Source organism: Limanda limanda, chromosome 15 (genome assembly GCF_963576545.1).
Source record: "Limanda limanda chromosome 15, fLimLim1.1, whole genome shotgun sequence".
Lineage (NCBI taxonomy): Eukaryota > Metazoa > Chordata > Actinopteri > Pleuronectiformes > Pleuronectidae > Limanda > Limanda limanda.
Window position 1 is genome coordinate 13,521,321 of NC_083650.1, and position 27,719 is coordinate 13,549,039.

Genomic DNA, 27,719 nt, shown 5'->3' on the forward strand with positions numbered 1-27,719 from the left:
CAAAGACATCCAGAATGGTATTAAGTTATTTGGAGATGTCAAGTGAGGATTTCTAAGGTTACAGTTTATTTTAAATGAAAACACAGGCCTGTCATGCCCCAAAAAACAAACAGAATCTGAGGCTACATCCAAACTATAAATTTTTTGTAGTTTGAAAACACATCAACTATACGAATACGCCTGGTGGCCACACTACTCTGGAGTCTTAGAGCTGCTTAAACTTAAAGAAGTTTGGAATCCATTACAAGCAATATCGTCTTTGCTAACTGCTGTTGTGCAGTTACATTCAATTATAATGATACAACTGCTTATATACATACATAGGAGACGAGCCAATGTTCAAGCAATATGTAAAAATTCTACCCGGGTAAAGTGTGTGAGTGGTCACGTGTTTGTATGGTCACAGATTAAAACTGATGGTGTTAGTTAGTGGACTATTTCAATTTGCAGGCAGCAACCCTGTGTATTTGAATTCAGGTCATGGGACTGTTATATAGTGAGGAGTTGTGATTTACAGGACCCAGAGAGCAGACGTCAGACAAGCAAGTCAGTCAGAGACAGAATATTTAATCTAAAACACAGGCTTCAAGTCTCTGCTGGCAGACAGGAAGGCAAAGAATAAGAAAGTTTGGGATTCCAAAACTCAAACTCAAGCAAAAACTAAGGAACAGGAACAAATAGGGAAAGCAAGTACGAGGTAACACCAGGGAGCACCAGCAGGAACAAAGCCAGACGAAGTGACAAAGAAGACTGAGGAGCGCGGAGACTAAATACATGAGGGAGGTGAGGGATAATTGGGCACAGGTGAAAGATGAGGGAGGGGCAGACAGTCGCACACGCAGGAAACCAGACAGAGACAGGAAGTAAAGCAAGTCGGGAAAACACACAAGGCGACTAACTTCAAGGTAAAATGGGGAGAAGAAAAAGAAAAGTCAAACCCCAAAACCCTTAACACTGCATGGATCTAAATTACAAACCAAAGGAGTTCCAAAAAGGAAAACCAAAGCCTCCAAGAGTTTATACACAAATCACAGATTTTAAAGAGTAAGACACACTTTTTTTGTATATATCTTGATATAGAAATAGAGCAGGTTAAATAACTAATTCCATGGGGTTGATATAGACATGTATTTGTTTTGCTGGTGGTAAGATGCTACAGTATCTGAGGCCTCTACTAAGAAGCAGGATTCAGGGTCATTGAGGTGAACTCTGGGTTTTCTGGGGTCAAAGAATTTTGACTTCTCACAGCATATATTACCATGTAGGTGGAGGAGCAGGTTACATCACAGTGCATTCAACAACGTCACATCCTCCTCCTCTTCCTTCTCACCAACAGCAACAATGCAAACATCTTCCTCTTCTCCACTTTTCATTTTTATAAATTGTCTAACAACCACAACAACAACCTCAAACACACCAAAGACAACACAACTGATTTCTGTGTGCGTCCCATCCTGTGAGCCTGAGGCACAAACAAGTTTATAATAGAGAGACAAATAATGAAGAGCAATGGATTTTATTTTATAATTCTGTTGTTCTATATTTCCCATGTGTCCATAAAGGTTTAAAAACTAAACTTGCAAACAGAAATACTTATTAAACATGAATCTGTGTATTTCACTCCATAATTCACATGTGAGCAGTGGCCAGAGAGAGAAAATATGAACACTGGCAGGAGCCCTTTTTTTTTTACAACAGACTTCTGGTAAATGTATCCACTGTGATCCTCTGTAAGACAATCTCCTAATGCATAAATAGCCCGAAAGTATATTGATCATCCATATTTCTCCATTGCTCCGTTTGCTTGAATTCTGCAGTGGCCAGCATCCAGAGACTTCCAGCAGTGTCTGTAATGACTGACATCAACTTCCCCATGAAGGGTCGTAAAGGCATGGTCGACTGGGCCAGAAACTCCGAAGATAAAGTGGTCATCCCGAAGGGCCTCTTTGTTTCCCAGTCAGCAGGTACGGGGCGCAATATATCTCACACGGAGACGTTTCAATTGTACATCTTTCCTCAGGACCCGGAGCCGCGTGAACACGTCTGCGGGCACGAGTGTTACTTCTCGTAGGACATACACGTAAAGTTTTTCTCCTTTTTAAAGCCGGCTGTAATGTTTTCTAGCGTCTGTGCAGGTAAATGCAGCAGAAATGTGAGATGAATGTACAGCGAACACATTGTGATGGATTCAGGGGCCACTGCTGAGGAGCGGAAAATGAATATCTTGACATCTCGGCAAACGCTGAGTGATTTTGGTTGCATTGCCTTGCCTGAAAACCTGCAGTATGACTTTTGCACAGCAGCATTAGTCTTCTGCAGGATGTATTATATTTTTCATTTTATGCTACTCCGACCCTTGTATCTGGGGAGTGAAATAAAGCTGCACGCCTCCGAACAAAGCTGGTTCGCCTGCGTTCGCTTGTTCACCCGTCGAGGATTTCCAATCGACTCAGCGTTTTGAGCCTCCTCTCAAATGGTGCCAGTTGCCACAGTTTACTGCAATCCAGAGCCAGACAATTTGCTTAATTGGTGTAATCAGTCTTATCTGGAATATATCAAAGATAACAAAACAAGGGATTGATTAGAGGAACCTCTGCCTAATCCCGACCACTCTCATTTGGACTCTGTGTAGGAGCCGAGTCGACAAAGTCTGCAGCAAAAAAGTTGCAAAAAGTAGTCTTCGTCAAAAATAAGTCTGAGTGTTAAGTGTTTCTGGCAGATTCAGCACTGGCAGAACAAACTAGCAGGTTTGCATAAGCCAAGTGTTACTCCCATTTACAACTGTCTCCAGTTATGAAAAACAGCCATATTACTGGAAAGCAAAACCGTACACTGTTAAATCTACACAGCATGAACATTTTGAATATTTCCCTCATTAAATCTGATCCACTTGAATAATAAGGTTGTGTAATGCTATAAATATAAAAGTCTATGAGTGATGATACCTGATATTTCATCTTCTCTTCTAGATATGGAAGGATCCCCCACCTTTATTCTGGGAACAGTTCTCTACAAAACTCTCGGACTCATGCTGCCTTCACCAAAGTAAGAGCATCACATTTCCTCGTCTGTATTTTCTGAACTGCTGGTGATAAAAGAAAAGACAAACAATATGACAGATTTAATCTTTTTGAAGCAGCACGGGTATCTATTTTTATTTGAAGTTGTAGATTAAGTCTTAAAAAGAGACTCTGCCTCGCTCATGTGTCCCTCGGCTGTTCCTCCGCAGCACAATGACATTAAACGTGTCAAACAGGAAGAAAGAGAAAAGCAGATGAATGTGCTGCTGATGTTGTATCTTCTATTTTAAGTTACCTTTCTTTTTTTTCTCAATACAACACATACATGCAGCTTTAATGCTTCCAAGTTACAATTCATGGGTTTACAATCAAAAACACAAATTATTCAAACAAAGAGACACAAGTAGAAAATAAGAATAAAGTTATGGGAAAAAACACATTTATAACATAGAGGTTTTACACAGGCTTTTTAACTTATTTTAATTACCTGTATTTTGATCATCTTTATAACCTCCACTAGGGAGCCAAAACTTTTTCATACACATCCACTTCGTTATTTTGAGTATTTAAATTTTTTCATAGCTTGAACTTTCTTAAATTGTAGTAGTTTTCTGTTTAAATAAACCTGGAGGATTGCTCCATCTATTTTAAGTAGAAGTTTAATAAATAGTTTTCTTTCGCATACCAATTTGTATGGAGTCATTGCTGCTGAGAAAGCATATACAGTGTAAACATCAAAAGAGGGGTTTGTGCTACAGAACACAACGAGTCCAATTCAAAGAAAACGTATTTAGTGAAGCACGGACTGTGGAGTTAAATTCAGGGAGACGTTATAGCCTGGAACAAGCAGTGGGACGTCCCAGACAACCACCGGGATGCCAGAGCCCGATCAACAGGTCCCTGGCACGAACAGCCCAAGGACAGAGCGGTCATCCCAGGACCGGCCAGGCTGTCAGTCACAGCAGCAGAAGCAGCAGCAGCAGCAGCAGCTGTGGACGTGTGGAGAGGAGCTCATGATGTGACGCCGAAGGTCACTCTCCCTAGAATAACAAGAGGATACACCGATCTTCTATTTGCCAGATTTTAAGCTTGTGAGGTTTCAGGTATAAAAAGTAAATGTCAGAAGTTTCTATGTGCACCGAGAGCAGGGAGCAAAAAGAACTTCCCTATTTGCTCCATCGATTTCAAATGAGTCCAGGAAAGTGACTGATTTATACAATTTGAAAAAGGCAGATGAAATGATTCTCAGGTGGTGCTGCTAGGACAGCCGGCCGCTCCTCTCTCTACTCTGCTTTCTCTGTGTGGTTGACAGTTTTTCTTCCTTAGTGGGAAGTGCTTGTGGATTCCAGCTCCTAATAAAAAGTAATATTCTGTCAACTATACAATAGCCGGAGATGGGTTTTTTGAAACGGGAGTAGAATGCCTGATTTTTAAAAGGGAAAGACACAAAGAAACATCTTGAGCCTTTGATTTGTACTCTCGGGTTTCTGATCTGCTCGGGTGTTTGAAACACCTGGAAAACATCCTGCAGAGCTGCTTTCACGTCTGATGGGCTTTTGAAGTCCGTGTGATATTTGGGTTATAGCTTCACCGGAGAAAATACCTTACACTAACACTCTGCAAGGTTTAAAAAATTAATTTGAAGAAACTTGCACTCCCGATTTCAGATAATTAGATTAGCCCCTCAGAGAGGAACTTTAAATTCAAAGTCTTCTCAGACACCAAATCAGGTTTTAACACCAAGAGTTCCTTATACTCCAGATCCCACATAAGTCTTAATCTAATCCTTAAGTGTTAATGCTTCTTCACAGAGCAGAAAAAGAGGCCTGGGGTGTTTGAAGTAAAATCAGGGTCAAGGCTTAAAACACTGCAAATGTTGTATAGTGCTCATCCTTTATATCAATAAGCTGCATGTAACATTTATAGGGATACACAATATACCATCATGGTTAAGCTTCTATTTCAAAGAGGAGCCTCTGCTTTTCAAACGTTGTCTTAACACTTGACCCTCGACGATTCAATTAAACAGAGTTTAAAAAAAATATCCAGGAAATGAGATTTGTTTCCTAACTGATTTTGTTTTCTTTGACGCAGGAACCACACTGTTGTGAACTCCAAGGTCATCGCTGTCACGGTGAGACCTGAGCCCAAAGTGACGGAGTCCCACCTGGAGATCGAACTGGCTCACCTGGCAAACGTAAGAACCACAGACACGCCCTGTCCTCTTTTTATTACAGATACAGGTGAAGGAGCCACACCTACCTTTACCCATAATCCTCTCTGTCCCACCTTTCAAACCATTGGTGATAAACCTGTACTGAGAGACAAGAGCGGAAATAGACAGATGGACAGGAAAGAAAGAAAGACAGACAGAATGACAGGTGGGTGGGTGGACAGGACAAACAGACAGGCAGACAGACAGGTCAGACAGATGGATGGACAGAGAGAGGTGGGCGGACAGGACAGGACAAATAAACAGACAGACAGGACAGACAGACAGGTGGACAAACAGAAGAGACAGAAAGAAAAGTGGGCAGATGGGAAAAACAGAAAGACAGGAGGACAAATAGGACAAACAGACAGGTGGACAGGACATACTACAGACAGACAGTCAAACAGACGGATCGATGGAGGACAGACAGACATGTGGGCGGACAGGATACACCGACACACAGATGGACAGGCAGGCCACACAGACAGATATAGACGGATTAATTAGAATTATGGATGGGTGAACAGTCCTGTTGTAGTTAGATACACATGACCGGGGTGAAGATGAGTTTATCTCATGATGAGAAAGGAAAAGTGATGGTGTTAGATAAAATAAGAATGAAGTTATGATTGTCTCTCGATGGTCCTGAGGTCCTATCTGTTGACTGTATGAGCCCCGACAGTGACCACGGCACCTTCCTGCATACAATGGGGCCTAATTGGCTCGATAATTAATTTGGCAGTCGGATCATTACGAGGACATTTTCCCTTTTTTATGATCCAGACCTTGCTACTCAACTGGGATGTAAAGTGCATGTAAGTCTGAACGGGTCAACAAACGCGTTCATGTGTGATAATGGAATACACACTCCAGTTTGTAGTTTCTGTGTGATCCATAAAACACTCTATTATTATTTGTTTGATCTGCAGAGAAGGGCAAATGCGAAGTTCATTAATAACGATGGTGCCGATGAAGAGCAATTGTCATCATCACAATTTATCAGGTGAACATTTTGTCCTTTTTCCTACCTTCCAGGGAACAATGCACCCGTACTGCGCCCTGTGGGACAGCAACATCATGTAAGTGGGCATGAACTTTCTTTTTTTTAACTAGCTTTTTTTTTCAGTCACTCTGTTAAATATCAAGCTTTTCAGTGTTGTTACAGTGCTTCTCTGTTACACCTCTGATTGTGGGTTAGTGTGCATCTTCTCTCTGCACATATCTTAACATAGACGCAACCTAATTGTGCATTATTGTACATTTAACTCTTATCATCAGATGGGCATAAATATCTTATGACGCATACAGACCTAGACAAACGCTTCCGCTGTGAATCAAACTCACGACGTCTCAGTTTGTGGAGATTTTCTTTTGCTTTGAGTTGGTGTTGTTCAGGTTCTACAGTCGCAGTGTTCCTGTGTTCAGCCCATACCTCCATCCTGACATGAGTCACTCATGAGTCATAGGCTCAGTGTATACATCACAATTCTACAGTCATTTGTACAAGTGAGCTGTACTGTACAGAATGTACAACCAGGCATGAATGAGTGTCGGCTTTAACACACATCTGAAATTATTTTAATTTCAGCTGATTTTGTTGATAACAGCAGCTCACGGAGGTAGAAACAAACCAGGAAGTGCCTGGATAGTAAAATAACATAGCAAATATCACAAGGACGTTTGAAACACCCACGTGTTCACACGTCATCAACATCTCTGAAACTTAACTTTGCTGCTGGATTTTTTTTTTATGCTGGGCTTGTTTTGCCTGAGTTTGGTGTTGTGCTGCTGTCGGAGTTGATTCCATGTCACCTTGTTTGCAGCAGAAGGATTTGTGTTCTCGCTCGGTTTGCATTTGACAGCAATGTTCCTGTTGCAGTTGTGATAGAACCAAAGTTGTTGAAGCATTTCCACCTGCAGAGACTCAACTTTTCTTGAGACTTTGCTTCAGGCCCGGTTTCTGCAGGATCTTAAAAATCCACAATAACCTAAATATCAATTGTCTGAAATTTCGGTCTTAAAATGTCATATTCAAATAAATCATTTATATCTTAAAGATAATAGTTGTTTGGCGTAGTGCATCGTTTGGTATGTCTCCATGTTTTGTGGTTGTTTCTTAATGATACGGATATTAGCACACGGCAATAAAACAATATGTGGTTGTGGGAAAGACTGCGGATGCCTTCTGTCTCTGCCTCTAGTTTCCAAGGTAACATGTTTTTATCCAGGGTTATTCCCTTGGCTACTTCTCGTTATCATATTTTATTGTGAGTTCATAACTTGACATGAGGGTCTTAAGGTTTATTAATATTTTTATATATTTGCTCTTATTATCTCTCCATGTATAGTAATCTTTTTTAAATGTTAATGCTGCTTTTCCAAATATCAAACTTCTGCACGGAGCACTCGCAGGAAACGTGATGCAGGGGCCACGGGCTGCCTGCGTGTCACACTCTGTAATGTGGAGGGAAACATTTGGTGTCGGGCGACATTGTTGAATGTGGTGAATGGTCTCAGCTCATGGTTTGTTTGGGTGCGCTGTAAACACACACATGCTTCTGCCCTCCTTCTGTTTCCGTCCTGACAGGAGCTGCTCCAGGCATGTTTGCTTCCACCAGCGTTTGATCCTCATGTATTTTTAAGTTCTTTTTAGACCCAACTTGAGAACCTTTACCATTTAGAGCTACTCGCTGTTACTGCGAGTTACTACAAGGGGAATTAAAATCAATATCAAGATCAAATCAGTTTTTTAAATGGGTGTATTGGTTCTGCAGCTGGATCCAATTCATCACATATTGCTGTGTAGCTTGTGAGAGCTATAGATTGATATAGATAGATCTTTATATACTGTCTATGGATACAGCACAGTCTTTCCCTTAGCCACTAATTGTAGTTCAGGTATATATGGTTTGTACTTATTCGTTGATTTCAAATAAAGGTGGTCGAGATGTGTCACACATGCACATTTACACGCAACACAATTACAAAAAACTAAACACTACAAAAGCCAAAACACAACAAAATTTAATGCTTGTCTATTAGAGGTTTTACAGTACTTGCGTATTCTTCTTTTTGGATGTTCTTAGCCCCTGTACCGTAACACCTCAAATAGACAAGCATCTGATTTTAAATGGCACATATCTTGTTTTTTTGCAAACGGCAGTGTACTTGACAGCAGGAACTAACTCTTCTATTTCTATTGTCAACATCTGCTGTCGCTCACTTCTGTTGTGGTTTTGTTTCCATTGTCTGGCTTTTCCTGTTGTGTGATGGGTTTTGCGGCAGTTGTGAGTTTTTTTTATTTGTGAGTATACAAACAGTTGTGGATGAAGCAGCTTAGGCAGCAGTTTACTCTGAAATTACATGTGGATTCTGCATGTTTGTCCTCTATCCTCTATGTCAGAGGGCATGCGTTCTATTTTTTGAACAGCAAAGACGCAACTGGGACGACTCTGCTCTATTCTCTTCTTGGATATTACCATTTATTTTTCCTCTGCTTTACCCTAAGTCATTACAATCAGGGCTCCGCTGAATGACTCCATGCTATGATTACCGTGTTCATTTCAAACAGTTGGCTCATCCTATTACAGACTAGCAGCCACTCTCCGGGCCCATCGAGGGCTAATACACCATCTGTCAGCCATGTTGGCTCAAACGAAATGAGAGTGCTCACTATAACAATTAGCAGAATGAAAATGTTGTTCACAAGTGGAGAGCTGAGTCCTTTGCGCTTCCTGTTTCACCGACTCGTTGTGGTGCTGATACACAACATGAGAATACTGAGCTGTGCACTCGAGGCGGCTGGAATGAAGCCGTGAGGCGGAGACAGATCCTGCACCCGAGACTCTGCTGCTTCACTTTCAGCACAGGCCTGAAATATATATATTGTCTGACAGCGCCAGGGAAAAACATCATGATTTGTCTGTTTGTGTGAGCAACTCAAAGGATGTTGTAAAGAAGGGTTCTTGATGGTATGAGCTTTCGCAATGATGTTCATGAATACTATAGTTTTGCAACGATAAAAATATATATTTGTTATAATAATTATGTTTGTGTGATTAAAAATGTGCAGGAATTTTTCAACCGAGAGATTACTCTCTTCTTCTTCTTCATCTTCTTTTTCTTGGACAGTGTGACTTCTTCTAATTGGATCGTGAGTGGGTAACATGCTGATTGGCTCGTCAGCAGAGGATTAAATGCAGGGTCAAACTATTTGCCCGTGACTAAAACATTTGAGCCAAATTTGTGCGACTCATTGTTGATTTATGAACATGTTCCTCCACAAATGTAATTAACATATACACAAGTGTTTGTAAAGCAACAAAAACCTTTTACACGTCTTTTACACAAAATTAATTCCCACATTCAGATGCGTGAATTCATTTTGTTGTTCCCCACTTTGAGCATTGTGATGGAATCCATACATTCTTCACTTCGCAGCATTCTGTGCATTACTTCACTATGCACAGAGAATTGAACGGATGCATTTTTAATGAGGTTCAATTGAATCTCAATCAGAGCAACTGCAGCAGTTTCTCATTTGATGTTCGATATTTTCTACTAAATTAAGGAACAGTTTTAATGAGAACAATTTAATATATAATGAAATCCATAAACTAGGCAAAGATGCACTTCAGAAAAGAATGTATGTGTGTAAAATTGACCTATTCTGTCTATGCAGATATTTGTATCAGTAATACAAGACGCCCATTTGAGACCCACATCGTTTTATGATAACTCAGGGTAATAGTGTGCAGTCATGGGAAGTACATATACTTAATTACTAACTAAAGTCCAATTACAGCATTGAAATTGTGACCAATAATAATCATAATAATAATCATAATAATAATCAATAATGTGATAAGTGAGGATCTGAGAGAAGGCAATTCCATAAATTAATACTTATATGTTCATATGTTCCAATACATGTTGTACTTGTAGCACAGAAAATTGTGGTATTTGTAATTTAACAATAGTACATTTTCTTTTAATCTTCTACCACTGACATTCTGCTTTAGTAAGAAGATTTGTGTCATTATAGTGAAGCAGAAATCCGTCAACAATATAATCAGTTCCCAAGTAAAATCTTTTAAATATCTTTTTATCCTTTCTTCATGTCAAGGAAAGTCACAGAAACGCATGTCATACAATTGGGTTGGTGTATGACACAAATTAAATATGAATTTGAATATCTTCTTTTCTTATGTGCAATTAAAATAAGTAAAACAACTCTGACCTGTCGATGGTTCAATGACATGAGCATCCTGCGTTTGTCATGTATCCCAGAGAACTGTGGGACAGCCTGCTGCCTCTGTGATTACCTTTTCAATATCATAAATCAATGAAAAATAAACGAGGAAAAGAATCAAACAAACTTGTAAATAAACATGTTGATATGCGACTAGCGTGTTGTAAAAAAAAACAAATGTAACTCTGGAGTATCTGGAGAGCCAATATCTTTTTCATTTACTCTTCAGCTCCACAGCACCGAACGTAAACAGCTCAGATGTATGCACTTTTATTACTCTCTCAGATGTCAATATTTTCAGCTATCAAACAAGCCTGAAATGACCAATATCTCACCCCTCGGGCGAGGGGTGGAAAAAAAGTAAGTGCAGCCCTGTGATGTCCCCACTGTGTTCACAAGATGAAAGTAAAAAAAATACTAGAATTATTCAAACTATCTTTTTAAGGATGCAGGTATTAGTTTGTTCACTGACTTTTATAAAAATCACGGGAAATAACTTATTCTACAGTCTCTTGACAACAAATTGAAGAACTCATTGTTTTAATGGCTCAAGAGATTAATTCATCTCATTGTGAATATTGTTATCACAGTACAGACTAACTCCTTATCCTGCAGCAATTAGATGCTTTTAAAATCACATGAATCTTTGCAGAGAAACACATATGAGTGTGTCTCTGTCTTATTAATCTCAGATAACTTGATAAGAGGCCGAATACCAGGCTGAGAGCGATGACCTTTATCAGTGAACTACTCGCCACATCAGGATTAACAACATCTCGAGCCTTCTATAAAACACCTTTAGGACACAGCATTTTTGCCACATTTATTACACCTCTCTTTTTTACTTTTTCCACATTTATCTACCCTTCTTTTATGTATTTCTTCCTCTGAAAGCAAACAGAAGGTGATAAATGATATCATTACTTTGTCCTTGTTAGTATTAAATGTATAGTTTCCTTTTATGGTGCTCCATAAACAAACAGATTGCAAACTTTAATGGCAAACATGTAAGATATGTTTGACATAACTGCAGTGGGAGACTACAGACGCCACCGATTAAAAAGTATTTTTTTCTTTTTTCAATGCACAGTTATCTGAATGCATATTATAGATATATATATATATAAAACTGAATAAATGTGAGTCTAAATTCTTTTGAATTATCTTTAGTTTATTCTTTGTGGTTTATTCCTTTTATTTGAATTACTGGATTTTATTGAGTGAGTTTGTTTTCATCAATATAAAATAGAAAACAGTTTATTTGTGAGTTTGATTCTAATTAATATTTGACTTTAAATACTCTAATATATAAGACATTGTTTAAACTCATTCTTAGTTAGTGGACAGTAACAAGCTCTTAAAAATTCTGAATCAAAACAAAAACGTTGTAATTCTTGTGATATTGCATTGGTGATATAATCAGTTTCCAGATGACTTGGTGTTAAACAGTCAGTGCCACAGATTTGCAGCAGCAGTTTACCTCCTGAGGAATCAAAGCATATTAATCATTTACATGTGAAGGTATGAAATGCAGCAGCGGCAGCGATGGGTTCTACTGAACATCTGGTGAACCTGGACTCGAGCCAAACAGGCCACATTAAACCCCCCCGGCCGAGGCGAAGCTTAAGAACCCGGATAAACCTCTGCTGTACGTTTTGGTCCCAGCTTAACTAGAAACAAGAATCTACCCGAGGACATGTGAAGTCAACAGCATAAACATCACCTACAGTCTTTAATTAGCTATATGCACGGTTTAAAGAGAGAGTTATATAATGTGTGTGCGTGTACAGCTCGATTTATAATGTAATTAATAATATTTGTCGCCACTTTCTTTTGATCCTTTTAATCTACTTATGTTTAAAGCTACTTAAGAAGTTGGACAAGTTGAGTAAACAGTAAAAGCACCCGGAGCTGGTGATATACTGCGTTTTTCATGCGTCTGAATTTACATCTCCACCTCCATCTTTCACTTGAAGTTCTATTTAATTTTAGTCTTAATCTTTCTAATTCCGTTGAAAGAGTTCGTTAATTGTTTTTCCTCTTTGACGTCAAGCTTTCTTTTGACATTTCCGTATCTCAGATCGGCAGTTTCTCACGTCACAGACCCTCAAACAGACTTGTCTGCGCCTCACACTTGATCAGATTCAAGCTCTTGCAGGGAAGGTTTTTGTTGTTTTTCAGCTGCGTTTGAATGGGAACTGTCTACGCTGCAGATGGGGGAGAGGATAACAACGAGAGTTTTGCGTTGGGGTTATTTTTGGTGGATTAATTCATCATGAAATTAAAGAACTTCCTTTGCTTGGGATCTCAGGATGTCCACTTTCCGATGTACTGTAAGAGGATGTCGGCATTTATGGGGCGTCTAAGCTAGGACACTAACCGTGCATTATCTGACTGCAGGAGGTCTCGCTGTGTGTGTGTCTGTGTGTGTGTGTGTGTGTGTGTGTGTGTGTGTGTGTGTGTGTGTGTGTGTGTGTGTGTGTGTGTGTGTGTGTGTGTGTGTGTGTGTGTGTGTGTGTGTGTGTGGGAGTGATTCACATGTAAACCCTGACATATTACATGATGTGAACACTCACTGGTGCTACATGTAATTACCTGCTCTACTTGCCCTGGTTGATGTATTTATACATGCTTTTACTTGTGAACCTACACAGAATCAAAAACCTCATAATAAATGAAATGATAATGAATGCAAGTTGTGTGGCGCAGCCACAGCGAGAGTGAGGCTCATAAATATCAGTTCCCTGAACATGCCTTAATTTATTTATCAAGATCTATGTTAAAGACACTGAGAAATAAGTTCCTGAATCCCCACTAAAATGTAATGGGTTATTGCCCCATCCAAAACCCCTACGAATCAGAAATACTTATTGATCCCAGGAGGATAGTGGGTTACAGACCAAGGCAATAACAAAGAGATAGAAAAAAAAACTAAAAGTACAATATAAAAAGCTTTTAAAAAACGTATATGTGGATTAAAATACAATATTTAAAAAGAAGCACAGTAAGAATATGCAATAAATGTATAAATTCAGTGTATACAACATATACAATGGAAGATAAATGACCATACACGTTTCCGTTCCTCCATCTAGTAGCTTTTCTGTAATCTTACTTGCAAGCAACAATACAATATCTTGACTTTTGTGTTATTTACATCCTCACTGACTAAACCCAAACATCAGCTTCTTTTCCTCATCGGCCGCCTGTCGACGGTTTTGTTCCACTCAGGATTAATAAGATTCTTCTTGCAAAAAAAACAACCATGTCTATCATCATGAGATCCAGGATGGATGGAGTGTTCTATTTTTCATGCAGCGTTGCCCCCTCCCTCCTCTGCCTGTCAGTTCGTGTCAGTCATTCAAGACTTCCCTAGAATTTCCTGAAGTGCATCGCCTCAGGCCCGTAAGCCACCAACCAGCCCAGCGTCTGGCTAATCCTGAAGTGGGCATGCAAAGAAATTAGAGAGGTTCTTGGGGTGGCCGTACCCCCATCACTGGAGAAACATACAATATGCAAAGCAGTGTAATGAAGGCTAAAGAGACGGCGACCTTGTCTGGGTGTTTAACCGGTGGAGCTGCACCGTGCTGTGAGGCTACGGAGCTTCATTGTTTGACTCTAAAGTGGATAAGTTATGGGTTCGGTAATACGATCTCTTTGACTGCAGGACCTCAATCTGTCAGAGTCCAGCGAGGCACACAAGCGTTTTAGCAACCGTCTGTCTCTCTGCTTCACTTCCACACAGCGGTTTAAATACTGAATGCGCCGTCTAAAGCTTTGTTGGTGCCACTCCACTGTCACTTATCAGGCGTCTTCACACCCAAATATGTTAAAACAGGAGCGTGATTCAAGTCTGTCACATTCCAATCCCGGAAGTTTCAGCTCAAAGTTGTCAAAGCATCACAACAAGGGATGGTCAACAAAGGGTCCGTGACGGATGTCGTGTCATCAGCCTCGCTGTGGTTAACATCAGCACTGACACTTTCCCTCGGGGACGATTTTTATATTCTAGGGCCACCAGGCCCCTGATAAGGTCAGACAACACATCAAACGTGGCGTACATAAATCCCCAGCCAGGGATGTGCTCCTGTCAGCTGCTCCCTTTGGCACAGAGCAGAGGAAAAACATCTAGCAAGTCAAAAAAGTTAGAAACAGATCATGTCGAGGATTGAGATCTCACCGGGGGGGACGTGGTGGATTTGTGCCAAAGTTTTGTTAAACAGCATCAATCTATCATATCCCGAGTGTGCAGTGGAGAGAGGGTTTGCTTCTGAATGTGACAGTCATGTTGTGAGAGTGCAAACAGCACTATGCTCCATGGGAGCAGCTGTGTGAAGGTTGTGATGCTCGCTGGTCACCAAGTGCTTCTCCGTGACCTGTCTTCTCTGTCTGACAGGATACACAATAATTAAACCCACTCGTATATTATATGATGTGATTACTAAAATGTTGTTTTCCATCATGTGCAAGCTCCCTGAAGTACTTTGCATTCTGCAACTTCTCACACGGGCTCATACTTCATGGCTGTTTGTTCAGGCTGTCATTAAAGACATACTGTGCACCTCTTGGAGCTATGAATTAAATATATTACTCTTCTTTCATGAAACACATTAATGCTGGTTTTAGTATCGCATTCATTACCAAATTAATAAAAAGCCTACATTTATGTGTTGAACATAAACATAAACACCTCCTCGGTCTTCCTCCAGCTCGGGTCTTTTACCAGAGGACTGGGACTTTGTGGGTTCTGAGCAGCATCTCATCTGTTCCTAGATCTCTGCCCTTCTGGACAGAGGCATCAGATGTTCTACCTGGGATCTACTGGAGCCACTCTCCCAGTTTAAAGGCGGTCACAGCCCCTAATGCTCCCACTACCACAAGGATCCCAGGGCATTTCTCCTTCCACATCTGTCCCAGCTGTTCTTTCAGCCCCGGGTACTTCTCGATCTTCTCAGGCTCCTTTTTCCCGATGTCACCGTCTGCTGGGATTGCCACATCTATCACTACTGGCATCTTCTGTTCTTTGTCCACCAGCAGTGTGTCTGGTGGGTTAGCCAGCAGCTGTTTGTCAGTCTGGAAATTATGAAGTCCCACAGGATCTTAGCTCTGTTCTTCTCTTACCTCTCTCGGTGGTGTGTCCCAACGGGATTTGGGTGCCTCTAATCCATACATACTCAGCACAGACGTTCCCTGCTACTATATGCTGGACTGTCTCAGGGGAATCTTTGCACAGCCGGCACCTTGGATCCTGTCTGCTGTGATAGACCCTGGCCTCTGTGGAGATTGTGCTTAGGGCCTGGTCCTGTGCTGACATGATTAGTGAATCTGTGCTGTATATATAAACCAGCTTTTTCCAGCCATTGGTAGGATCTCGTGATATCAACCACTTCCTTTATTTGTCGGTGTCACATGCCGTGCAAGGGGATTGTCCTTTCCATGATGGTTCCTCTTCGTCCTCCTTCTCATCATCATCACTGCCGTTTGAAGGCATTCTCTTGAATTCCCTGGGAGAGACACTTAAAACTAAGGGGTGGAGTTACACGTTGATCTCTTTATCAAAACTTGAAGTTCATGATGAATTTTGCACCACCCCTGAGTCAAGTCTTTAAAGTGGTCTGGGCTACAGGCAGCAGTGTGGTTTTTGTCAGTGACAGGAAGGTCAAACCCTCATGAACTCTATGTGAACTCACAGTTACTGTAGCTCTGATTGGGCGCCTGAGCCGGGGGTCTTTATTGTACCCTCGGGTGCCTCACGTTATTCACCCTGGTGACTCTCAGAAAGGCTGTTTCCTGCCAATACATGCTGCTATATAATTTGGCTTCTATTCAACTGTCAGTTCTAATCATATTTATTCAGTGTAGCTGAGTAGCTTCACAACCTAAACCAGCCGAATTCCTAATCAGAGACTTTGCTTTACTTTATTATTGTGGGATGTCTTGTGTTTGAATCTGTCTTTCTATGAAGACATCTTCATAAACGGTTCTCATCCATTGTGTTTCCATCGACCTTTAAGATGTGATTCAGGAATGCAGCTGATTCTACTGTGACATATTTCCTCAAGGGCTTTCTGAGTTGGAATGGGCTTCATACAGTTATTTATGAAAGGACATTTTAACAACCCTGTGTTTCGATGATACCAATACGAGTGCATTTATCCCATTTAAATTGATTTTCCTTTTTAAAAATCGGTCGAAACAGCAGCATAAGAGTGACTCATCATAAAATATAAGCTGTATGGCTTTATATGTGCAGTCTGCCGGCCAAGCAAAAACATGCATTAGTTAAGAGGGGGGATGGGGGCTGTAAGGGGGTGTATGGTGAAGGTTATTGCTTTATTACTTTATTGCTTTGCACTGACACTGCAGAGATGGTCCTGGTCGGGAATTTGCAGCTGCATGGGCAGCGGCCGCTCTACCCACAAATCAACAGCTGCAGTGAGCGTTCTACTGAAGCCAGCGGTGTAAAATAAGATGAGATAAAATAAGACTGAACTCAGAAGTTACAATAGTATAGCAATATAGTAGTATACAAATATACAAGAGTGTAATGAGGAGTAAGATAAGTTACAAAAATGTAAAGGTGTAAAAGAATAAACTAAAACAAGTAGACAAAACAAGGAAGAGAAAACGTAGCTTTGGAAATTACAATTTCAGAAGCATTGCACATGATAATGAAAATATTATGCACACAATATTAATATAGTACTGTAGAATATATCACTTATTTTTCAGGTCTATAACTCATATGAACATTGAAGCAGGTTTTTATTCCTCTGCTCCCCAAGAGATCAGCAACTGAACAGACAATGGTAAGATGGAATCTATTGAATTTTAATGTGGTTTCATCAGAGGACTGTTGGACTCTGGCAGGAATATGCACTCTTCTGAGAGCCCCTCTGTTTCTTGTGGTTTGCATCAGTAGATGTGTCTGACCATCTTGTGGCTTTTGAAACAATGATTAAAGTTGGTTTCTGGCAGCCCAAACAACAGCCATGAAGTCTGAGCCCATGTGAGAGGCTGCAGTCTGCTGGGTAATTCAAAAGAGAAGGTCGATGGGAGGTAAATCCTGCAGGACCGAACAGACAGAAGCACCGGGTGACCAGCGAGCATCACACCCTTCACTGCCCACTTGAGATATCCCCCTTGGAGCATAGTGCTGTTTGCACTCTCACAACATGACTGTCACATTCAGAAGCAAACCCTCTCTCTGCTGCACACGTGTGATATGATGGATTGATGGTATTTAACAAATCATTGGTACAAATACATCACATACCCCAGTGCCCCTCAAGTGTTTGCATCTGCATTGCTTGTTTGTTTGTTTGTTTGTTTGTTTGTGGGCAAGATTACGCAAAAACAACTGAAATGATTTCCATAATATTTTGTGGAGGTGTAGTGCATGACCCAAGGAAGGGCCCATTACATTTTGGTGTGGATCCAGGATTGTTTTCTTTCTTAAACATTGCAAGACAGGTTGATTTTCAAGGGATGTTTAGGGGATATGCAATTCATGTGTTTGTGCAATTTGGTGCTGATCCAAATAAAAACAAACAAATGTTGCTTCATATTGGGTCTTGCTGGAGGTTTGCAGTGACTGGGTGACTGTCTGTTAGTTAGCAGGATAACACAGAAACCACTCAACCAACTTGCATGAAATTTCGTGGAGGGGCGCAACATTTAAATGCGGATCCGCAGCAGTGATGGTATTTCTGAGTGTGTGCATGCAGATCTGAATTAAAAATATGAATCTAGCTAATTTTAAATGCTGTTTCAGGTGACTGTTGATGTGAACTCTGCTGAGCTTCACTCCAGTTTGACCTGCTTGTCCTGTTCTGTCTCTGTGTTGGAACGGGCTGGATTGTGCAGGAGTGAACAGACAGGAAGTTGTGTGGCTGGACAACAGGTGTTTGTGACGTGAATCCTAACGCGCAGGTGAAATGACTCGGGACCACTGTCCTCGTCCATTTCCGCGTCAATAAAGTTTTCTCGGATGTTTGGACTTTTCGTGGAGGTGGATTTTCCCTGAAGATTGAGAACAAGTGGAGAGGTGTGATAAACAGGAGAGAGACGCTCGTTTTATTCCACCTCGGCAGCTCGTGGTGTGAAGCGAGGAGCGGCTGCAACCATTGGCGCTGCTTCCGCGGGGTGGTGTTAGTTCTGCGGTGTTTTTTTTTGTTATTCTCTGAAGCGCTCCTGCAGCTCGGAGCCGCAGTGAAAGAAATAATAAAGATGATTTTGAGGAATAACCCAAATCCCATCAATTCATCCCGTCCCGTCTCCGCACCGTGGGGCTGTGTGAGCGGATCCTGCGACAGCGTGCGGGTCTGTTTTTTTTCTTTTTCTTTTTTTGCTTCCTCCTCTCTCCCTTCACTGTATCAGCCCTTCCTCTCCTCCTCATCCTCCTCATCCTCCTCTCACGGCAGCGGAGAGGAACAGAGAATCAGTCTGATGCTGTCCGCCGTTTCCAGGGTGAAACCCCCCCTGAGGAAGCATCCACAAGCTGCTAATTAAAACAGCTAGAGATAGAGGGGGGGGAAAGAGAGGGGGATAACAGGGTGCATTGAGAGGAGGAGAGGGAGAAAAGGGGTGATACAGCCGTTTGAGGGAAGAGAGGAATCCCAATGCAGGTGAATATGAAGCGATCTTATCTCTTCTGATGCTGTTTATTCTGCGTATGGCGAATCAATCAGCACCGGTCTGCGTGGACAGCTCCTGTGTCCCCCCCTCCTCCATCCCTCCATCTCTCCATCTCTCCCTCCTCCCTCCGTCCTCCTCCTCCGTGCCTCTGCCTCTCCATCCGCTCCGCTCGTGGCCACACAGGAGCCGCGTCGATGTGTCTGTCTTTTTTTTTTTCTTTTTTCTTTTTTCCTTTTGCGTTACCGACTCTGATAGCGCTCGGACTAAATAGTGAAATCATCGGGGAGAGAGCAAAGACAACAAGCTCCGATGTCGCTGATGTGGAGAAGTCGTGTGAAGTCGTGCCACCGCTGGAATTAAAAAAAACAACCTTCCTCCTCTTCCTCTCCCCTTTTTCTTCTTTGCAGGAACGATTCCTGGGGAGCCTGGTCCAAAAAAGGATGTAAAACGGTGCTCACAGATGCATCCCATACAAAATGCCTGTGTGATCGTGTGTCTACCTTCGCCATTTTGGCTCAGCAACCGAGAGAAATAGTAAGTGTGGCTATTGATTTGTGATCCATTTTGGTGTGTGTGTGTTTGTGTGTGTGTGCATGTTTGTGTGTGCATGTGTGTGTGTGTGAGAGAGAACGGGAATTGAATCTTTGCAGTGCTAATCCTGTTAAACAGTAATTCAGCTGTAAAGGGAGCTTGTGTGTGTGTGTGTGTGTGTGAGTGAGTGTGTGCATGTGTTTGTCTCTAGTTTGCACATTATTCTGATAACTCCTGCAAGGGCGTGTGCCTGCTGATGCTTGTCAGCTTCTCATCAGTCAAACCCACCTTATGGCCTCAGATAAGGAAGTTTTGGGGATGCAATGCCCTTGTAGTGTTTGTTCTTCTGTGACATTAGAAAACATCAAAATCTCTCGAGTTCACATTGTTTATTTATGTGCTGAAAAGAACCTTGAGCCTGTGATTTCATAAGTGGATAAAGTAATTAACATTGAGAACATGGAGTACTTAGACTGGGGCCTCTGCATATTGTGAGAAACACAGTAGGAAGTGAGATAACACAAATTTAGTTGATCCATCTCCTCTGTGAGGCCTGCAGCAGGATGACAGCTGTTAACTTGGACATAAACACTTATTTATTGCTCAGGCTAAGTGTATATATTGTCGGGAACAGCATTAGTATAGCTCCAAATTCTAGGCCCATGCTTGCACAACACAAAGACAGACTCAAGCAGAAGCAACACTTTCATGCACTCAGGCCTATGCAGCTTCCCATGTCTTTCTCTGTTTTCTAATGTAATTTGCAGGTGGAAAGTTTCGAGGCCTCGTGACTAAACAACCTTCAAGCCCACGCATGCTAGTCCCTAACCTATGCGGTGCATAAAGGGAAACCCACTGAGGAGTTATTCAGATTAGCGGCGGTTGTTTGTTGATTGGTTTCCTCTCTGGGCAACAATAAAGATTTACTGTCCTGTGTGAAGCGCGTCCAACGCCTCCCACTGACTGGTTCCGCCTTGCTCCGTCTCCTTCACAGACCATGGCGTACTCAGGGGTCCCATCTGTGACATTGATAGTTGGCTGTGGTCTGTCCTGCCTCGCCTTGATCACGTTGGCAGTGATCTATGCCGTGCTATGGAGGTAACTGCAACACAGCTTCTCACACACGTTGATGTTGTTAACAAATTATTTTGTTTGAAAACAGAACGTCCGGCCACACATGGAAGGAAGGCAACTGATCCTGCTGCTTTTTTGTTTTTCCCTTTCGTTGTTGTTTAGGTACATTCGCTCGGAGCGATCCATCATCCTGCTTAACTTCTGCTTATCTATAATCTGCTCCAATATACTGATCCTTATTGGACAAACACAGACACACAATGTGGTAAGTGCTATTTAAGGATTTATTCTGCATGGTTTACAAAGTGTGTGTGTGGGGAGGGATTAATGGTTGTTTCCCATATCAAAGATAATGTGGAAAGATACACGTGGCACATCACTGTGGATTTGAATGGAGCCTGGTACTCTTTATGTTGTGAGCATTAGTTTTGTTATTGTGTTGTTACACAGTAATACAGTGCATCAAGAAGTTCCTCTAAAGTCCAAGCGCCATCACATTCACCCTCTACCAATCAATTTGAGAACTGTCAATCAGCTTTGGTCTTATTTTGGAGAAAAGGCTGAGATTATACGACATTCACCAGGAATTTAATCTTCAAAATAAGGCCGTTAGTGCACCAGATGTTAGTTCCTGTCGCGGAGCATAAAAACAAGAACATAACTGGGAGATTACAGCCTCTTCCAAGCTCATTACTCATTTTCTTTTTTTAGCTTTTGCACTAAGAAGCCTGTCATATCTCATGCAAATGGAGAAATAAGTGTTTCTAATGGCTCTATGTGAGATAAGGCTTCACTCTGCGTCCATTGGTCTCTGATTGGATGTGTCAAAATCGAGGGCTGACCCTTAATCTGTCGGCATTGAGACTTTGCGATTAAAAGCGTGATGCCTGTACAGACACTGAAAAAGACTATACAATTGTAAAGTTGTCCTGAAGTTTATGAACCTAGTTCAGGTAGTTGAATTTAAGGTGACTGGGTCAGAGATCTCTTAGCTGGTGTGCACATTCAAACACATGGATCCAAAAGGCATTTATCCATTAGTCAAAATAGGTGGATGAGTAGGGGAATGGATTGTTTTTCTAGACATAAACAACATAAGTTAATGTGCACCATTACTAAACAAGAAAATGCATCAATTAAGTCAACAAAGCATCTGCAGTCTTCATCAGAGCTCATGTTTCTCTCAGATATATCACCTTTAAATGCAGTAAGTATTAAAGATATAAAGTAATAGATAATAGATATACATAGTACAAAGTAGAGGACATAAATTATCTCAAACAAACAGTCCAATACAGTGAAACAAATTTACTGGTGCATGGACGTATGGTCTCAAACAGCAGGATTTGGCTGGATTCACCCACATCTTACATAACTCACACTTGGTGCACAGGTAAATCCCTCCTCTGACCCTGACCTCACACAACGGTCCTTGTAAAATACTGATGTGAAGTAGCGAAATCGTGATGCCGCCACAGAAGGATCCTCTTACGGTTACAGTAAAGCTCTGCTGGAAGGGTGACTGGGTTGGATCTGGATCTTAGATTCGCTGTGTTGCATTCCTCAAACGACTCAGGCCCATCACAGAGGGATGTGGAGCGAGAGTCGCGGTTTTGGATCAAGTCAGCAGGATTCATACAGTTAAAGCCGGAGTGCCTCCAATAAATATGTATCACTTTTCCTCTCTCTCCGGCTCCGTAACCAGCCAGTAAACAAGTGGCCAATGTAAAAAGATTGTTTGGCAAACAGAGGTTGGGATTTACAAGCTGCCCACACAGATGCACTTCTCAGTCGTTTGGCAGCGCTGCAGAACGACACATCCAACCACACAGACATTTATTGTGTAACCATATTATCAGCGTGTACCTTCACCTTCTGCAAGGAAAGCATTGTTTATTATCCTCCACATTGCTTTTAGGTCCCGCTCCTACTAATTAATTCAATCGCTTTAGTTTATTTGAGCGCAACAGCATGTTAAACAGAGCCCAAAATATATGTATGAAAGGCAAAAATATACACATCTGGGGTATTCCATTTAGAAGGGGTGCCTGTGCTGGTGCCACACAGCGTGGCCACTTCCACTGTGCTTACAGGTAGGAGTTATTCTGGGAGCAGATGGGCCGAACAGCAGTTGGGGCTCATAATGAACCCGACCCTGCTCGTTAATCAAAATGCTTCCTCCTGGTCATTAATATATATCTTTTTTAATATGTCCAATGAAAATTGAGTCAGGATTAATGAATGAAGGAACGAAACAATAAAAATAGCGTGACGCTTGTTTTTTTAGAATATCAAATGTGATCAATTGGTAACACTCACCTGAAACTGAATGAGTTATTGTTATCATTCACCGCCCATTAAACAAACAGCGTCTTGGGCTCATCTGTTTCCTGTTTTCCTCGCCGGCCCCTCCCTCACATATCTGGCACACAATGGCAAGTCAGACCATGAATGTAACGGGCTTCAGGGCACTTTTTAGAGCTGAGCTGATTTGAAGCCTTGTCAGATTTAATCAGGGCTCCGGTCGTCTCCTGTCTTGATCATGACGAGCACCACTTAACATGGAAGAGTGAGTCTGCACGCTTCTGATGGGATATCTGTCTCTGAGATCTGCAACCAGATTATGTGCTTTTGAGAAAAAAAACCCCACTGAGATACTGGAGCTGTCTTTTCAGCGTCTCTCCCCCAGAGTGACTCGACAAAGTTACCCTGCCTGACTCACCGGCTGCCGAATTACAGCAACGTGGACCGATTTATTCTTCATGGGCCAACGTGCAGTAATTGTTTTTTACTGAACAATAAAAGCTGATCTCATCAGTATTCTCAGATTAACACTAAATCCGATGGGAGTGTGATGTGACAGAGGTATCGTGTTGAGATGAAAACAAATAGAGGTTTAGCAGCTTACTCAGCAGTTTAACACCTTTCAGCTCTTTGTTTGGGTTTTACAGCTTTGCTCTGTTGGTTTAATCATCAGCCTGTGTCCAGTGGAAAGAGAAGCTTTCAGTGATGGGGTTCTCTCTGATTTACCTGCAACCTGCCCAGCACCTGACAGAGTTAGCAACTGAAGCATTAAGACACTGTCGAGAGGGTCAGGGTTAGGGTTAGGCTAAAGGACGAGTCAATGTCAATAGTTTGTGGCCTAAAACATGACTCCAAATAAGTTAATCTGCCAACTTCGTGTCACTATTAAGTATTGTGTTTACAGTCTGTTGCTTAATTGATATGAATATGAATAATAATCATAAAGATAATAAATTGTATTCATGTAGTGAAAGACACTTTTCATAGGTTTAGAAACTGAGAAAGCAAATAACAGAAAAGCTGCGATCAAAGCATCCAATTCTATCGTTAAAGTAAAGCAACCTCACAGTGTGGCTTTGTATACAAACACAATCTTGTCAAATTAAATTTCATGTCATTTTATGTTTCGTTCTTTGCGAGCAAGAATATATCAGAATCAAAGGTTACATTTTATATTTTTTATTTCTAAAGTTTATGTTCAAGAGAAGTCATTTAATGTTAGAAAGCTGCTTGTGTCTTGTTGAACTCCAGGTTGCTTTGTAGGAAACTTCCAGGCCAACGACTTCATTGCTGCTGCTGCTTTGAATGTGTCTCTCCCGTAGAAATAATATTTGAGTTGTGTTGGATCAGACATACTGTAGAAGCACAATGTTTGAGGCCAACATGAGGAGAAAACATCACCCCTGTGTGGGTTTAATTGCCACGCTGCCTGGCACTGCCTCACTTGTTTTCTGTTTCTCCTTCAACTCGTGTAAGAAGTGCATATAATTGGCTCCACTGTTTGTTGATTCACAGTTGCTCATCATCTAATATAAATCATCTCTTTGCTGTGGAAGTGTCCTCTGGGAGCGAGGAGTCAGTGAGTCACCTTTGCCGGTCTGCGCTCCCTCCCTTGTCCTCTGTCCTTGTTCATCTTGGTTTATGGAGTGAAGACAAACAACGAGAGGCAGACATTGTTGTTTTCTTTGTTTTTCCACCGTGGAGGTGCAGGAGATTTAGGGAGACTGGGATGTTTCTGTAAAAATGTCCACACTACAATGACTAAAAATACCTGAGGTGAGAAGGGGGCCGAGGTGGCCGAGGTCCACCGCGTGTCAGCCTGTCCTAACAGAGAAGTTAATAAACAGATCATCAGATATGTGTGAGCCTTAATGTCATCATATAAATAAGCGTGTTATGAAATCACATCTGTCCAGAAGACGCAGTTCAGAAAAATAAAAGAACATATTTAATGTTAAATCTGTATGCATCACCACAGATGGCTTATCAAAGCAGGCAACTTGTCAAATATTAATATCCTTATAATAAAAAAGAGCTTGAAATGCACTTAATCATTCCCGTCACATTCGCAAATTCAGTGTCTCCACATGTTTTCTCACAGTACAGTGGAACATTTGAAATAAAAAGTATTGAGGTTTTCAAAGAATGAAACGAAGAATGAATTATGCTTCTTTCTTTTTTAACTCTTTGTCTCAAGCAACAAAGACAAAGTCATTAAAGGTTCAACTTTGAAACAGGTGAAATCAACATGCAGCTCATTTCCAAACTCTTGGTAAACAGCAGCTTGAATCCTCTGGCGCGGTGCAGCACAATAATATATGCATTGTTTGGAGCCTTGAGAGTGTAACATGCATATCGAAGTAAAGTAGGCAGGAGTCTTAAAACACAAGTTCACTCCAGGTTGGCGGTGGAGGCACATTCATGTAGGATACGAAGTACAAGTATGCATTTTCTGACTTTAGTGTCTTGCTCGCTGGTTCAAAAACACTCTACCACCACTCTTGTGTTTGGAGTTTTATTGTCCTCCACCCAAGCACCCACTCTGTGAAACACTTGTTGCCTCAGCCTCCTCCTCCCACTCTTAAACCAGAAGAGTAGCGAAGAGAATGCCGGTGCTAAACTTCAGTTACAGTGCGTTTCATGTGATTCTTCCCAGCGAGCCGATTTTTCCAATGAGCCATGGTCATATTAGACGAAAGGTGGGATTCACCCTGGACAGGTCGCTAGCATATAGCAGGGCCGACATACAGAGACATATGAACCATTAACACTCTCATATTAGCACCTACAGACAATTTAGAGGTTCCAATTAACCTAACCCCAATCTCAGGGGCGGATCCAGGGGCAGGTCCAGGGGGCACCGGCCCCAGCTCAAATCTGATTGGCCCCTGAAGTGCCCCTGCCCTGTAGAAAAAAAACAAGTCACTTATCAACAGTACTAACAAATAGTATGACAATGAGCTTGAACAGTTTTCATTGTATATACAAAATAGAAAACATATTAATACATAACTGTGGCTTTGGTCAAGCTAACAATAAACAAGGTATGACTTATGCATCTTAATTAATCTGGAATTGTGCAGGGACATATAATTGCACCATATGTGTAGACTGTTGCCCCTTTATGGCCCCTGATTTGGAAAAATCCTGGATTTGGTTCTGCATGTCTTTGGACAGAGTGACTCTTTGTCAACATGCCGGGTTCCAAATCCCAGTTTGTTGAGAAAATCAACAAGCTGGGATTCAAACCTTCTTGTTGTAACATGACCCTGTTACCCTGCACCACCGTGCCGCTTGAGCCAATTCTTAAAGCATTGCAATAATAATAATAACTATATTTTATATTGCACTTTTTAATACAAGTAATGATATATTAAAAGTCAACTTGTAAACGCTCTCAGGCAAACAACATTTGAACTGGTGGGAATCATTTGGGACCGCTAAGAAAAATATTGAAGTCACCGTATGAATATTTGTTTGATGCAATTCTAAAATGTGTAAAACTGAAATCCCCTTTCCATTCCACTGGCCTGCCATGACATTAAGAACTTGGTGGCAATTAGCTTTCCTGTTGATAATATCTGTCAGAGCACCGGGGTTCAGCCCAGACTTTTAATCAGGTAAAATAAAAAATAAACAGTTTAAATTTCCTGCCCTGACCTTAAGACTGTCTTCATAGAACTGGTTTGAAGTACACCCCCTCGCAGCCTAATCTTACCCTCATGTCTATCAACTCAGCCACGGTTTTAATGTGGTCCCTTCCTCGGTTCCTCTGTTTCCATGGAGACTGACACAGTGTGCTCAGCATCTCCCGGCATTTGCCTTTCTAAAGGGCAGAGGGAACTCAAGGTCTCAACCTTGTTTGTTTACTTACATTGTCTGGACTGCCTACGTCCGACCGCTGACATCACAACATCCTCCTCGTGTACCTTTCTCTCTTCTCAAATGTACTTTTTTTGTTTTGTTTGAGGACTAATGAGAGCGGATGGTATAGGCAGCCAAATGAGCCGTGAAGCATAATGGCTGCATATGACCTGTTTCCAGGGAACAAGGCAGGATCTATTTTCAGCACCTTGAACAGTACATGAGCAACAGCTACACTAGAATAAGCCTTGGATGTGAGCCGACTTACAAGCAGTGTAGCGACTGTATATAACAGAATCAACATGGCTTCTCCTTGTCTTATTCCCTAGATTTTATTTGTCTTTTGTCTTGAACTCTTGTCTAGAACGTTACCAGCTTGTCCCTCCCTTAGTTCTGTGTCTTAGCCACAGAGCTGAAGTTGGACAGGACGAGACAGTTTTGACCTGTGCACCATTAGTTGTTCGGTTGAGTTGAAGCGTGATAGTCAAGCATTGGACGTCTTGCAACTTGCCAGCATCATTGCCCAAAGCGCAGTGAATCCTGGGATCGGTTGGCCTTGAGAAGAATCGACCCGTCTAGTCCTGCTGCTTTGACGCAACTGTTTTTTAAATGCAGCCTCCAAAGGATGTGAGCCATGAATCGAGACCCAGCTTTATTCACTGACTCACCTCCATGTTAGTTTTTTGATGGCTTCATGCAAATTTCCAGACTGCATCCCTGTAGTGTGAAAAAATGAAGCAGCGTCCAAATGATGGAAACAGTTAAAGAGTCTGATTCTGTGAGAAGATGTTGGTCGTCATATTGCAACGCCCCAGCTGTTTGCTAA

General features: G+C 41.6%; 1 protein-coding gene across 1 annotated transcript in view; it reads left to right on the top strand.

Moving 5' to 3' along the window:
- Positions 1 to 27,719, top strand: part of adgrb3 (adhesion G protein-coupled receptor B3) — a 117,016-nt gene that overhangs the window by 74,923 nt on the left and 14,374 nt on the right. The window contains exons 12-18 of the mRNA XM_061087441.1: positions 1,818 to 1,964; positions 2,970 to 3,045; positions 5,115 to 5,217; positions 6,268 to 6,311; positions 19,528 to 19,654; positions 20,646 to 20,749; positions 20,888 to 20,990. Of these exons, the coding sequence (XP_060943424.1) occupies positions 1,818 to 1,964; positions 2,970 to 3,045; positions 5,115 to 5,217; positions 6,268 to 6,311; positions 19,528 to 19,654; positions 20,646 to 20,749; positions 20,888 to 20,990 (704 nt within the window). The remainder of the gene's footprint in view (positions 1 to 1,817; positions 1,965 to 2,969; positions 3,046 to 5,114; positions 5,218 to 6,267; positions 6,312 to 19,527; positions 19,655 to 20,645; positions 20,750 to 20,887; positions 20,991 to 27,719) is intronic.